Source organism: Chionomys nivalis, chromosome 9 (genome assembly GCF_950005125.1).
Source record: "Chionomys nivalis chromosome 9, mChiNiv1.1, whole genome shotgun sequence".
Lineage (NCBI taxonomy): Eukaryota > Metazoa > Chordata > Mammalia > Rodentia > Cricetidae > Chionomys > Chionomys nivalis.
This window is the reverse complement of record NC_080094.1, coordinates 12,467,492-12,481,374: the sequence shown is the minus strand read 5'-3', so window position 1 is coordinate 12,481,374 and position 13,883 is coordinate 12,467,492. Positions and strand designations below refer to the sequence as shown.

The following is a 13,883-nucleotide window of genomic DNA, read 5'->3' as shown; positions in this document are numbered from 1 at the left end:
TGCTGAGATCCCAAGGGTGCAGCATTTGAACACTGATTCTTATTTATGTCTTCAAGGAATGGGACAGCCACCAGATCCAGCCTTTGGTCGAGTGTCTAGTCCTCCTAGTGCAATGATGTCATCAAGAATGGGACCTTCCCAGAATGCCATGGTGCAGCATCCTCAGACTGCACCCATGTATCAGTCCTCAGAGATGAAGGGGTGGCCATCAGGGAACCTGGCCAGAAGCAGGTAAAGAGTGTGACTTATCTTTATACCCTAGCGCTGGAGGCACGGACTGTTTCTCAGTCACACTTACGCAAGAGAGATCACGGGGCTTGGCTTACTTCGGGTTGGTTGCTTTATCCCATGCCCATATCTGTGAGCAAGCTGAGTCCTAACAGCTCCTCTGGCCAGGAGTGGTGGCACTCACCCAACACTCAGGTGACAGAGGCAGGAGGATCTCTGAGTTTGAGGTCACACAGGGAACCAGAGGTATCAATGAGATCCTGTCTCAAGCACCACCACCACCACCAAGACAAAACAAAAACCATACGTTCTTTCTCTGATGTTTTCTGCTTAGGCAGAGGGACATCTGACATCTGTGATAGTCTGTGTGCCCTGTAGTCTGGATTGATTTGGAAGCAGTATTCCCCCCGCCCCCCCCCTTTTTTTTTTGCAGCTCCTTTCCCCAGCAGCAGTTTGCTCCCCAGGGGACCCCTGCAGCATACAGCATGGTGCACATGAACAACAGTGGCGGCCACCTGGGGCAGATGAACATGACCCCCATGCCCATGTCTGGCATGCCCATGGGTCCTGAGCAGGTATGGATATCTACTCTTAACTCTCCAAAAAGGTTTTCCTTCTCTGTTTAGACCCAGAACCCTGCCAAGGTGGTCTGTGTACTTAACTCGGATATATAACTTACACAAATTACAGTTTTGAAAAGCATTTGGTTTGAAGGTCCTGGGTTATTTATTAGGTATTTGTGTTGGATTCCAAAGATTCTAAAGAACCAGTCACAGCGGTGCCTGGCAGAGTGTGTGATGGGGGATGGTTTTCCCACTGTGCTGACTGTTTTCTCTGTTAACAGAAATACTGCTGACATCTCCCTGCTGGGACCAATAAGGACATCCCTCACTGCACAGACTCATGGGGTTAACGAGTCACTGTCTAGGTGGCCAGCTTGACCACCGAGGTGTTCCAAGTGCTGTCATTTGAGCAGAACTGGGTCCCAAGCTGAAGCGCACTGTCTACCTGATGCCCTGCCTCTGTGTGGCATGGTGTTCTGCCTCATGGGGACGTGATTCTGGAGACAGGAATTTCGTAAGCACCGCTCTCCTGTGTCACTTCCTTCTGCCTCACCAGCCAAAGTCTTCACATAAATCTAGGTGGCTAGGGTTTCTGTCCTGTAGCACTGGGCGAGGAGCACAGTCTACCTTTCCGTGTTTGTCACCAAGTAGTAGCTCTGTGTCGCTCTTCTGTCCAGTGGAACCTGTGTTCCTTTGCTCTCGTCCCTTTACAGTGTGGTCCCTAGAGTCTGTCATCTTAGGTTTCTCTTGATGAGGTCCCAATACCCTGTAACTCTCAAGGATTTGTCATTGCTGTTAAATGGCTTTGCAGAAGGGAAAATGAGATGACAATATTTAATTTTCCCGTGCTAATGTGCAGCCAAGTGCACTTTACTTAAGAAATCGTGGAGAAATGCAATATTCCCAAGGGTGTGAGGAATGGCGAGCCACATTCCTGGTTTTTGTCTGCACTAATCTGTTAGGACAAGAACATGATTGTTTTTTGTTTGTTGTTTTCTTCCAAGTACTGGCGTCACCCTTTGCCTATATGGTAGAGCAATAATGCTTTGAAATAAACCTGTGAAACCCAAGGCCAGGTACTGCACTCTGAATCAGAAGCTCGCAGTGTTTCTGTGAATAGGTTTCCTTTTTGTAAATATGATCTTTTAAGATATTGTATTATGTAAAAATATGTACATACCTTTTTTTGTAGGTCACAGCAGCTCATTTTTACAGAGTTTGTGAAGTTAAATATTTAACATTGTCGATTTCTGTGAACTCCATGCAGTGAGGCTACAAGCGAGTAGACATCCGGAAGGCCACAGCCTGGGGAGGATGGGCGGCCCCAGCTTTCCTGCCTCACCCTAAGAGTGAAGGCCTCTCTCTTCAGTCTCCTAATCCTAAGACTTTTTAAAGTGATCATTTGTTTAGATGTAGGCATTTAAAAGTTTAAAAATTTCTTTACCAGAGAACTACGCACTTTGTTAATTTGGGGGAAAGAATAGATACGGGGAAATGAGCTTTTAAAAAACAGCCCAAGAATTGGAAGGAAAAAAAAGCAAACTGATTAAGCTGTCTGTAAATTAAATGATAATAGTTTTAGACAACTTGAGTATGCAGCCCATTCATCTTTGAAGAGTGATTTTGGTTGCTGGGACCGGAGATGAAAGGCGCCGGGGCTCTGCTCAGCTCTCCCGTTGTTCTGCTCAATGGGCTCTCTTTCTACCTCTGCACCAGGATGCTGAGTCAGAACCAGGCCCTGCCCGTGCTGTTGAGTCAGAGGATGGGCCTTGGCCCTCGCTAGCCCTTCCCCGCCACTTCTCTTGCCTCTTCTTGGCACCTATTCTAGCAGTTTGGAGTAGGGAAAACCAAATTTAATGCCCTTTATTTGGGTTTGCTTAGGTTCAAACAATGAAGTGAAATTCGATTCCTAGACTGTGACTGGCTTTCAGGTATCTCTGCCAGCCTGGTGTCATTTTCTGAGAGCCAGTTACTTTTTAAAAGCCACACATATAGCCGCTTGTATCCCTGAAGAGAGCTTCACCACACTCTGTCTCTGAACAAGTGAAGCTTACATTTCCAGAGCCATCTCAAGGATGGACTTGGCTTTCCAGCATGTTAGGTCATGATGGGATTCCCCCTGTGACTGACCTACTGGCCCGGATTGTAAATCCGTAAGCTTGCACTGTGTCTCTTCATGGGTGACTCTCTGAGCTGGGCTGGTGTGGCTGAGACGTCCTTGCTTAGACTGTGTAGCCCACAGTGGTGCTCCTGTCTCTTCTAAAGACACTTAAGATCCAACTTTGATTCTTTGCTCAGCACCCCAATGCCAGGCTAACTGGTTGACACCCCTTTTTTTGTATGGGGAAAATGGAAGTTTATTATGTTTTTATATTTTCTACTTATTTTTATTGGTGCAAATTCAAAATTCTGATTTTCTTTTAATAGTCTTTGGGATAATTTGTTTTTACCTGAATTGCCCTTTTAGTCTTTTTGGATCACTCTCTTTGTACTCCTGTTGCCTACCTCGCCTCCCTCTCCTCCCTGGCCCCTCTTTAAATCTAGGTGTCTCTTGGGCAAACAGTATAAGTTATCTTTCCATCTGCTTTTATGATGTGGGACATTTCCAGTATCTACTTTTTTGCTGAATCCAAAGATATATAAATAAATATATTTTATGAAGATCAAATGATATTAAGGAAACATGTTTCTTCAAAAATAAATGAAGCTGTCCTGTTGGTATTAGACCGCTTTCTCTCTGAACTGTGCCCGGCCATTAGCAGCCCTACTCCGTTCATCAGGATTAAATGTTGAGCAGAGCTGGGGGTGTGTAGCAGTGGGTACCGCAGAAGATAATGGCTTCACAGCCTAGATGTTTTCTTGAGGCAGATGCAGCTGGACCATCGTGAGGGTTGCCAGTTGCCCACATGGCAGTCCAGGCCCTTTCTATCTGAGGAGGGAGGCTGTGAATTGTTCCCAAGTGGGGTGTTACAGGAGCAAGTCTCTAGGCTAGCTGCACCTGTGATCCTGCCATGAAGCAGCAGGGGGTGTTCCCACCTCCAGTGCGGATGACTTAAAAAGCAAGGCATCGTTCTCTTTTGTTCTCGGCCCCCCCCCCTTCCTTTCCTTTGAATATATGGAGTTTAAGAAGATGAAGTGTTGTTCCAAGAGCAGTAAATTCTCAGGAAGTGACACCACTGAGAACGAATTCGGGTTTAATCAGGTTTATGTTGTGTCACCTAAAAGGGGGCCATTCTTTACCCTGCAAGGAATCGAAACCACATGGGTGACTCAGTTGGAGTGAGCTTTGGATGCCTTGCTGACTGTCTGGATGCTCTTGTAAATAAAGGTTTCTATTTAAACCTCAGCCTAAGCATGCTGTTCCTCTCCTCCAGTGCCCGGGTCAGGGGTGAAAGAGGGTGAAGGAATAAGGACATCCGTGTGTCTGTGAGGTCAAAAACAGGCCTTTCAAAGCATTTGAAAACCATTTAGACAAACATGAGTGCCCTCTGCTGAGACATGGGGTGGGTTGAACTTTCCACCTCTACCCACCCTAGCTTTCTGGCAGACACGTGGACCGGGTCACCCTACTTGGTTTAACAAAGGGTTGGATGAGTGCAGGCCTTGTTGCTGAGAAACAGACCTCCAGATGCCCCAGAGCTGGTGGACTTACCTGTGCAGCCCCGTGAAGCATGGTAGGTTTAATATTAACTTGCAACCCTCTGCTTCTCCAAAGCCCTTGCAGCTGAAGGTGCACCCTTCCCAGAGGCACTGGCAGTATCCTGAACGCTTAAAGAAAAAGTAAAAAAAAATAAAAAATAAAAAAAATAAAAGACAGCAAAAGAAAAGTCCCAACATAACCTTTTACAAAAATTCAAAGATTTTTTTCATACCAGTAGCTAGTCATTGGCTGGGGGTATGAACACTGTAAGATGGTGCTTATACTACAAAATTTCTTTACAAATACAATGTCATTAAAACCACAGGACACACATTAGCTTGGGTGTTCAGTACCTTCGAAAACATGAGTTCTGGGCTGGATAACAAAGGAATGGATCCCGGGTGGGAACAGAAATGTCCACAAGCTCGAGGGATTTTTGTTGACACTGGCCACAGAGCGTTTATTGACACCACAGCTCTGGAGAACGGGATTTTGTGTTAGTGAGATTCCCCTAAAGTCCCTGTGTTGGTTACGTGTGAGCGGTCACATGTGTACAGTGAAGGCAGCTTCAGAGGCAGCGGGTCATCCGGCCAGGTGAGTGGGGCTGCTTTTGTGCTATTGACTCATGGCCAGACTGCCTTGCCGGCAGCACCCGGGGTTTCGTGTCCGTGCTTTCTCCAAAGAATAAGCAGGTTAAAACAAGATTGTTTTCTTATACGACTTAAAAAAAAAAAAAATCCCAGCAACTTTCATCCTTGGAGGAGATCCATGGAAATCAGTCCTGTTGTCCATCCGAGCCTCCGAGAGGGCTGACAGATTCCAGACGTGAGAATGTGTTCTGAGCAGCTGGTGAAGTTCAAAGCAAAGCAGGGCAAAAAAAAAAAAAAGGACCCAGGGAAGTCTGGGCGCAGTCCTCAAGGATTTCATGTCCCAAGAGAGCAAGCCCTGCCTCCTGTCAGGTCTCCCAGTTCCAGCACTGGGAATCGTGTGTTTTTCGCACAGCCTGGGCAGCCACACCAGGCCTCTGGTTTTGGAGGTTCCTCTCTATGGCCGCTTAGCCTTCCCAGCCTTCCCAGAGCTGTCCCCTGCGGAACAAAACACACTTCTCAGCCTCTGGTTGTCACGCTGTTCAGACTTGAAATCAGCCCTACACTGCAAAGCTTGGTTGAGGGGTGTGGCTGATGGACAGGAGTGTTGGGCCACGAGGAAGGAATTGTTCCACCCGGTTGCCTCACGGTTAATGGCTCACTTAGGACTCAGTGGACATTTGTTAAGGGTCTGGGTAGAAATGTGGCTAAGGATTTGAGATGCATGTTCTGGAAGCTGGCCCATTACTGTCCTCGTGAAGCCACAGAGATTGACATGCATGAGGAGGGACATGGATGGGCCAGGGTGGGTCACTGCAGAGGGGAGTGGACAAGTGAGCGGTCAGTCTTAAAGTATCCACACCCCCTGGGAACCAATTGGCTGCCCCTAGACTTGAGGTTCTCCACATGGCCCGTGACAGCCACTCTGCTGAGAAAGGGTATACACTGCAGCCACGGCCTTCAAGGTGTCTGTCACTGTAGCCCTGAGTCACTTCTCAACACTGCCATAGCTCAGCCATGCAGATTACTACAGAGAACAGCAGCCTATTAGGATTAGCTATTAATTTCAAATTATGAAATATATTTGCATTATCTTACAGAAGAAACAGCTATTACTTTGTCCCCTCTGAGTATGGGAACAGAGGGTAATGAAGATGCTGCATGCATGAAGAACAGCCCCAGAGAGAGGAAACAAGGCCGGGGTGGTGTTTGCTAGAGCTCTTGCCTAGCATGAATGACTCCTGGCTTCAACCCCTAGTACTGGGAAAACACACAAACAAAACAACAGCAACAAAACCAGAAACTAGCAAGTCCGAACCAACTCTGCCTGTCTGCAGACTGGTCCTTCAACTCACAGCGATTTGGAAGAAGGTCTCTTCATTTCTGCCCATTTTCGACGCTGAAACTGCCTACAGTTTTCAGGTGCCAAGAGGAAGATCTGTGTTAACTATCACTAAGATTACATCGTTGCGTCCCCCCCAACCCCCCCCCCCCCCCGAACTGTGCAGAGATGCTGTCTGAGGTGACACTTCGGTACACAGTTCCTCAATAGGTACAACCATAAAAAAAAAAAAAAAAAGTCAAGATGGGGGAACTTAGCCCAAACTTAAGTAACAAAACCAAATACCTGTATTGCTCATAGCTTCCTCCATCTTTGAGTCCTAAGTGAGAGATGGACAGAACAGGAACCGTTTAAGGTAAAATGGTACAAGCATCAGCAGGCTTTGTGACTGCTAAGGAAGACAGGTAAACCACCTTTGGCTTGTCATAAATGCCAGTGCCAGGATGTCACTAGTGTCCCTTGCTCAGGTAGAGTTGGTGAATGATGAAGACCCTTTTAGTATGGCAGATGGCCTTGTAGATACCGCCCCATTGAGCCCACTTAGCCTTCATTCTCAATGGCCTTAGTGGGGAAGTAGGCACAGGTGTGGGTCCTAGTGCCGCACGAGACTCACTGGCGGTGGGTGAGGGACCCCTATGGTTGCACTCTGAATTCCTGAGGATATGAGGACCTGAGCATGTGTCAGTCACTGGGTTCACGTTGCTCACTTCTGAGCTGGGGCTAAGGGTTGCCTCAGAATTCCCACGCATCACAGTACTTAGGTGAGACTGCATGAGCACCACCAAGTAGAAGCAAGTATTTGGGTAGGGTCAGGTGTCTCCTGCCACTGCTGTAGCCACTCTGGACCTCCCCACATCATAACGCAGACTGGGACACCTGGGTCTGTCTTCTCCACTTCCCTCTTTCCCCATGGGAATCTGAGGCCTCTCAGGACAAACAGACAACCAAGGGTTCTGAGGTTGTTCCCTCTGCACTTGGCCGTGGCATCCTCCTAATGGTTTCCATCTTTACGCATCCAGCTGGTACCCTGATAGAGATGCTGACTTTGCTCTCTTCCCACCCCTCCACAAACCCAGGAGTAGCCTGTATCTCCCTCTCTTCTGTCACCTCCACATCACCCCCATGTCGTGTGGCCCTCAATACCACACCTCAAGTCCATTATCCTCTCTCATACTGAGTCACAGCCCCAAGTCTCTGTGGATAAAGTGGATAACTGTGTTATGTGCCACTCTTTACTGGACCCAGCTTCATCCTCTACTTAGTAATCACTGTCTTTTTTTTAAATGTTGACTTTCACTGCCCAAATTTAAACCTTCCCATCAGCTCCCGAAAACATCTCAAAGTCTAAACCTTTCTCCATGGCCTGCAAAGCCTGTACAGGATGGCTGGCTGACCCTGCGTGTCACATGTCACTCTCCACCACCACACTGGGCTTGTTTATGCCCCTCCTACTTCTCAGCTGTCCATGTTTTCTCAACAGGTGACTGCTTCCTCTACAGTGGTCACCCCTGATCTATCACAGAGCCCCAATGATCCTGTCTCACTCCACTCAAGCCAAAGCCTTCCCTGTATGGACCTTTGGCTCTGAGCAGAATGCCAGCTCCGCATCTCGCACATACATTTGCTTTCCTTAACTCACAGGGTTACATTCTGCGCAGATAATGAACAAAAGGAAGGACGTGGGAAAGAAGTTTGTGTCTGGTATCAATGGTAAAGGCTCTCAGCTCTCGGGAAGCACAGCCCCGTGAAAGCCAGAAGGTGTTTATAGCCTTCCCCATCTTTTTGTCTAGACTTAGAAGAGACTTGGACCCTTCCCTGTGATTCTGGGCTCACTTTTGGGTCAGACACGACCTAAGCTCTTCTCTGTAGATTCTGCACTGGGACCCCTACTCACCCAGGTCCATGTTTCGGGTCCGGGGGTTGCACTGCTTGTAGCCTTTGCAGCTTCTCAGCTCCATGAGCTGCACATGCAGTTGATTGAGGACATCCCTGTCCAGCGTGTTCACTGCGTTCATCAGCTGGTGGGAAAGGGTGGCCGTTAACAGGGAAAGTCCTGGGACCCTGCAGTGGTATTTCATTTGTATTCTAATAAATAAAGCTCGCCTGGAGGTCAGCGCAAAGCAGAGACACTAGTCAGCCATACAGGCCAGGCAGTGGTGGCACACACCTTTAATCCAGTAGCCACACTAGTTAGCTATAGAGGCTGGGTGGTGGTGGTGCACTTTAATCCCAGCACTAGAGAGGATATAAGACGGGAGGAGGCTGGAACTCGCTCTCGTTCAGTCTGAAGATTTCATTGAGGTAAGAACTCTCTGGTGGCTTGGCTGCTTTTCTGATCTTCAGGCTGAACCCCAATATCTGCCTCTGGGTTTTTATTATTTGTGCTACGGGACCCCCTATCTCCATCTCCTCTTCAAACCACGGCACTTAACTCAGGTGGGCTGGGAGCAGAGGCACTATGGGGGTCCTGTCTACACCCACACTCCACTTCTGCAAGAGCCACCGTGTGGAGGGGTGAGATGAAGGGTCAGATCCCCTCTGCCAGGTCTGCTTCGTGGGGACGGGAAATGGAGAAGACAGGCTATGTCCATATCCTTAACCTTGAACTTCTGGAGCTGCCCACTAGGTGTCTGGAGTTTTCCCATTAGCTGGGAGAGAACCTAAGTCTTGTTTGTAAGCCCTCTCTTGTTCCCCCAGATGGGAAAGCAGCCACTAGGTACAAAGGTGGGTCAGGGGTGTGGAGGCCTTGCCTAGTATGGCAGCTACTGATGATCACTGACTGACATTGTCTGGTGCTCTCATTGGTAAAATATGGATGGGTCAAGCCTATCAGAAGGAAAACTGCCAGGCTGTGGCTACTGAAGTCACTTTGCATGAAGATGCTTCAGGCTTTTTGAATGCGGTTGAACAGTTGGACATTACAGAGGCTACTCTCCCAAACAGCTAAGATGGAAAGTTCTGGTTCCCAGGTGCCCTGTGGCTTGTGCTTATCTCGTGTGGCTCGGAGCCATTTCAATCATAATCTGTGCCTAGGTTGTTTGCCATAGGAAAACAAGGCACAGTAGCTTGCCTCAAGTGGATGCCGGGTGGGAGGGTTGCTTGCCCGCACAGTCTATGCCAGGCCAGAGCATCCTGACCCTAAGGGTCCACAGAAGTGCCTGTTGAGCCTTGTGTGTGGCCAAGGGCGAGGGAAAAGCTACTGTAGATCAGAGCGAGGGTAATGGAGGAAGACACATGTTGACTCCCCAGAGTCCCAGACTCCATGTGGCCTTGGAACTCACTCTTCCCGTCTTAGGGACCTGGTGGAAGTTCTCTGCCCTTCTGAAGGAGACTGTGTGGGTGTCTGGTGGTGCCTGTGTGCCATGCATTCCCACCTCCCCATCTCTCTGGCGATATCTGTACCTGGTAAGGGTCTGTACTGAGGTCAAAGTATTCTATGAAGCCAGTCGCGAATTCACAGAAGAGGAAGTTGTGGGTCTCGTTGATGGTCCTCAAGCACCAGTATGTGTTATTGTTGGCACTGGTGCAGGCACAGAAGGGCCCCACTGTGGAAGGAAGCAAGCATGTTCCAAGTGTGTCCGCAGAAACACGAGTCTGTCAGCTTCCCTGAGCCAGTCTCTCAAATGCCAAGCGACAGGCTGACACCAGGCACAGGTTTCTAAGACACCTCCAGGGTCCAGAAGTTTGGCCCTCTGAAGCCTGGGGAAGGTAGGTGGCTATCTATAGGCCTCCCGTCCCCTGCGTGCCCCTGCTTGCTCACGCGTCCAGAGAGGCGCGGTCTGCCAGTGGTGGTTGTCGTGGGTGAAGCACGTGAGGCCTGGCATGCTGCATGTGTCATTGTTCTGCAGCCGCTTGAGCAGCTTGCGCAGTTTCTTCTTCCGTTTCTGCTCCCGCAGCAGCCACACCTTGTCCTTCTCCTGCAGTCCTTTCCTTGGGGGACACAGAGGACCACACACACTTAGGACCCCTGAGGGATCAATGACCCCCAGCTTTGTGGTCCACCCTCGGGGTTGGGCAGCCATCAAGGACTCTAAGCCCCACTGTCGACCCCAAGGGCCTTTCTCCTCCCATAGCCTCCTTCAGGCCCCCTGCAGCCTGTGAAGTGAGGTGGCTGTCAGGATCCCTGCTCACACACACCATGAGTGCAGAGTGCTTAGTGTGGCTGCAGCACCATAACCAGCCACAGTGGGGCTTCAGAGGTCTTTGCATGGACCTGGGGCCAGCCTCTCCAAGGACTACACAGACCTCACCTCCTGGGGGAAGCCAAGGGGGCCTTCTATCTTTTCCATATTGGGTTTTAGCTACAGGTGGGAGCTGTCTGAGAGCCGCACACCTTACCCCTGTGGTCGGTCCCTACCCTTACCTGAAAGGGTGCAGGCTGGAGCCTTTGTGCTTGAGGCGGCCTTTGTGCTGGGTGTGGTAACTGCAACAGACACCACCCCCCCCCCGAAATAAATAAACAAACAAAACCCCAAGAGTCAGGAGCCTCGCAGTGCAGAACACCCTGGCAAGTATGCAATGGGGTTCCTGGGCTCCCCTATGCCCTTCTCTCATGTAGTGGGACTACACTCCCCAGCATGCCAGCTCCACACTTGTCTTGGATGCCCCAGGCTAGACCATACATGGTCAGAGTGGGTATAATTGAATCCAGGCTGGAAGCTGAGCCACGCTTCAGGTGGTCTCAAGCCTTGACCTCGAAAGGTCACTTCCCAGTGAGACATGTACGGAATGCTTAGAAGGGGATCTTGGGAACCTGAGTTTTCAAGGCCCTACAAGTCAGCTCAGGTATTCAGAGCAGTATGCCTACTTCAGTTTAAATCGAGTAAAATTCTCAAAATAATAATAATAATAATAATTTTAGCTGGGAGTGGGTGGTGGTGGATGTGGCACACACCATTAACCCAGCGCTCTGGAGACAGGCTGGCACATTGCTGAGTTTGAGGCCTGATCCTGGACAGCCAGGGTAAAGTAAAATTCTGGCATCACATTAGCTAGTCATGTGTGTGCTATGACCACCACACTGGACAGTGACCGCAGATAGGATCCATTGCTTTCCGTGTGGGACATTCTCACAGGCGGAGCCTGAGTGGTAGCAGGGATCTCGAGCCCCTCAGCCCAGAAGTTCCCAAAGGCAGTGAGCAGACACAGTGTCCCTGCCTGAGCCAGCTGTTCAAGGCAAGACCTGCCTCCTGTTAGAGCTGCCGCCAGGGAGAGTTATCACTGACTCCTTAATCTCGACAGGCAAGGGTGCAATTGAAAAGCAACGAAAGGGGCCAGGAACGAGAGGGGAGTTAGTGTTTGCGGGGGTGGAGGTGGGGGGTGGATCCTGTGCTACCCTGCCCGCTCCCACACCTGAGTTTATGGCAGTCACATTCTTCTGGCCGCTTCTTCTTCAGGTGACCTCTGACCTCTCGCAGGTTCTTAATTTTGTTCTGCAGGGTTTCAATCTGAGGGGGCAACAGGAAGAACTAGAAATCACGGGGCAACGGTGGTGGCAAGGGTACAGCCATGCCTACATTCGTGCTTCTGCCTGAGGAAGAGGGTTCCCCTTCCCTTCAGCTAGGATCCCCTGAAGGACCAGAGTCCTCCTGTCCCAGGGGAGCCCACCAAGGCTGTAGAAAGGACGAATTATCAGAACATCTTGTGGGTCTAGACAGGCTATGTTGTCCTAGCCAACTGACTCTGGGTTGGCCCTCTGGCTGGCTATCAGATCCTGGGACTCAGATTCCCGTTGTGGGCTCATAGATTTGGGGGTGTGGGTGGGAACTACTCTTCTTCTCTTGGCCAGGTCTCCCTGCCCTCCCTATGGATGCTGCTGTGGAGCCTGTGGCACCCAGCTGTGCTGCCCCGGTAGCCGAACCTCATGGTCGATGTGCAGCTTGTGGTCTTTCCAAGCCTGCAGGGACTTGTACAGGTCTAAGTCACACTGGACTGTATCGTTCTCGAGGATGTAGCACCTGTTCAAGAGGCAGGGGGTCATGAGTAGCCCTGAGGGGTGGAGAAGGGCCCAGCCTGCCCCTGTTCCCTTTGGGCAACCTCCACCTGGGCTCTCACCGATGGGTCACTTTAATGGGATTGGGGGCGGAATAGTCTGGAAGACCACCAGTACCACTGAAGCTGCCACCATCCTTGTCATCCTGGTCTTCTGGGGCCCCTGGCCAGTGCCGCTTGGTAAGGTTCCGGGGCTGGGGCACACTATCCAAGCCTACATGGTATACCTCACCATCCACCTCAATGGCCACGGAACGGATGGAGCGGTTACGGGCATAGCTGGTCTTGTACTCTGTGGATGTCGAGGGGACAGGTTAGAGAGGCTGGGGACAGGCTAGCCAGGTATCTTGGCCATGGATCTTCAAGTGACCAGACGGTTTCGGAAGAGCTGGTGAGACAGCTTTGTGGGTAAAGACACTTCTACCCGGGGCTGACATGTGAGTCCGTCCGTCCCCCGGCCCTCCCTACCCCTATCCTTCTCCCCCCTGCCCCCTCCGCCCAGGCAGTAAAAAGAGAGAGTTAACTCTTGCAAGATGCCCTCTCTCCACTCATATGGGCCACAGGTGCATTCTGGGAGCAGGTGAGTCTGCCAGTGTGGACTCTGAAAGCAGACTGTCCACATGGTCCTGATGGCTTGCCCCTCAGGTCACGTCTAGACCTGACCACTTCCTCCTTTGACACGATGGCCTGTCCATGCCTCCTGGCTTCTTGTCTGGCCCTCAGCTGTCTGTCTGTTTCTCTCACCTTTAGAATGGCCATGTGAGGGAGATTTGAGACCATGAAATTGACCACCTCATCTCTGCCCTCTCCAGACCACAGGGTCCCATCTGGAAGGAGACACCCATCCTAGAGTGTGCAGCTGGCCCCATGTGCTTGGCCTTGGTCCCTTCTCCACACTTCTAGCCTCCTAGTGGCTATCCTACCACTACTGTTCTCTTGAACGATGGCCTGGGAGAGATCTGGCTGTGTCCCTTTCTCTGAGGACACACCCAGGCTTGGAGACAAGTATCTGTGGAATTGTTTGAAGTTTACGTGGCCCCAGGCCTTGGCTGCTTCTCCTGCCTAGTTTGGTCAGGCCCGTGACACTTACTTTTCTTAAAGAGTTTGCGGCGTCCAGCCAGGCCCAGTTTATAGTCCCCGCCACCGTCACAGCTGCAGGCCTCGCGGCTCTGCCCGTAGTACTTGGGCACCAGGTTGGAGAGGGCTCTGCCGCCGCCGCCGCCACCACCAAACCGCGTGGGGCCCTTACACTTGTGTAGCTTCAGTGTCCCAGAAGCATCTTCCACACACTGCCACTTCTGCGGGACACAGCAGGGCTTCAGGCACCCCGGCCCCCGGGAACCTGCTTAACATACCCACTTCTCCTCTTCCTGCCCATGCTTAGCTTGGCAAATGTCATGCCCTTGTACCCTTGCACCTCCAAGGGCTGGCTGCTCCTCTGTCTTCACACATAGCTGGACCTGCCATTGCGTCCAGCGAGACAGTCCTGGTGTGGCTGCTCCTGTCTGCCTAACGCCTGCCCTCACCGTGGC

At 50.7% G+C, this 13,883-nt stretch overlaps 2 protein-coding genes across 8 annotated transcripts in view; one reads left to right on the top strand and one right to left on the bottom strand.

Annotated features, from left to right (window-relative positions):
- Ncoa3 (nuclear receptor coactivator 3) overlaps positions 1 to 4,120 on the top strand; it is an 83,865-nt gene extending 79,745 nt beyond the window's left edge. For all 3 annotated transcript variants that reach the window (XM_057780447.1, XM_057780448.1, XM_057780446.1), the window contains 3 exons: positions 57 to 231; positions 662 to 803; positions 1,073 to 4,120. In XM_057780447.1, coding sequence (XP_057636430.1) covers positions 57 to 231; positions 662 to 803; positions 1,073 to 1,084 — 329 coding nt within the window. In that variant the 3' untranslated portion in view covers positions 1,085 to 4,120. The remainder of the gene's footprint in view (positions 1 to 56; positions 232 to 661; positions 804 to 1,072) is intronic.
- Positions 4,121 to 4,627: 507 nt separating this feature from the next.
- Positions 4,628 to 13,883, bottom strand: part of Sulf2 (sulfatase 2) — an 82,643-nt gene continuing 73,387 nt past the window's right edge. For all 5 annotated transcript variants that reach the window (XM_057780418.1, XM_057780413.1, XM_057780412.1 and 2 more), the window contains exons 11-21: positions 13,442 to 13,649; positions 12,415 to 12,643; positions 12,221 to 12,317; positions 11,713 to 11,807; positions 10,724 to 10,783; positions 10,121 to 10,290; positions 9,763 to 9,905; positions 8,255 to 8,378; positions 6,646 to 6,679; positions 6,374 to 6,427; positions 4,628 to 5,516 (exon numbers count right to left, since the gene is read on the bottom strand). In XM_057780418.1, the coding sequence (XP_057636401.1) occupies positions 5,486 to 5,516; positions 6,374 to 6,427; positions 6,646 to 6,679; positions 8,255 to 8,378; positions 9,763 to 9,905; positions 10,121 to 10,290; positions 10,724 to 10,783; positions 11,713 to 11,807; positions 12,221 to 12,317; positions 12,415 to 12,643; positions 13,442 to 13,649 (1,245 nt within the window). In that variant the 3' untranslated portion in view covers positions 4,628 to 5,485. The remainder of the gene's footprint in view (positions 5,517 to 6,373; positions 6,428 to 6,645; positions 6,680 to 8,254; positions 8,379 to 9,762; positions 9,906 to 10,120; positions 10,291 to 10,723; positions 10,784 to 11,712; positions 11,808 to 12,220; positions 12,318 to 12,414; positions 12,644 to 13,441; positions 13,650 to 13,883) is intronic.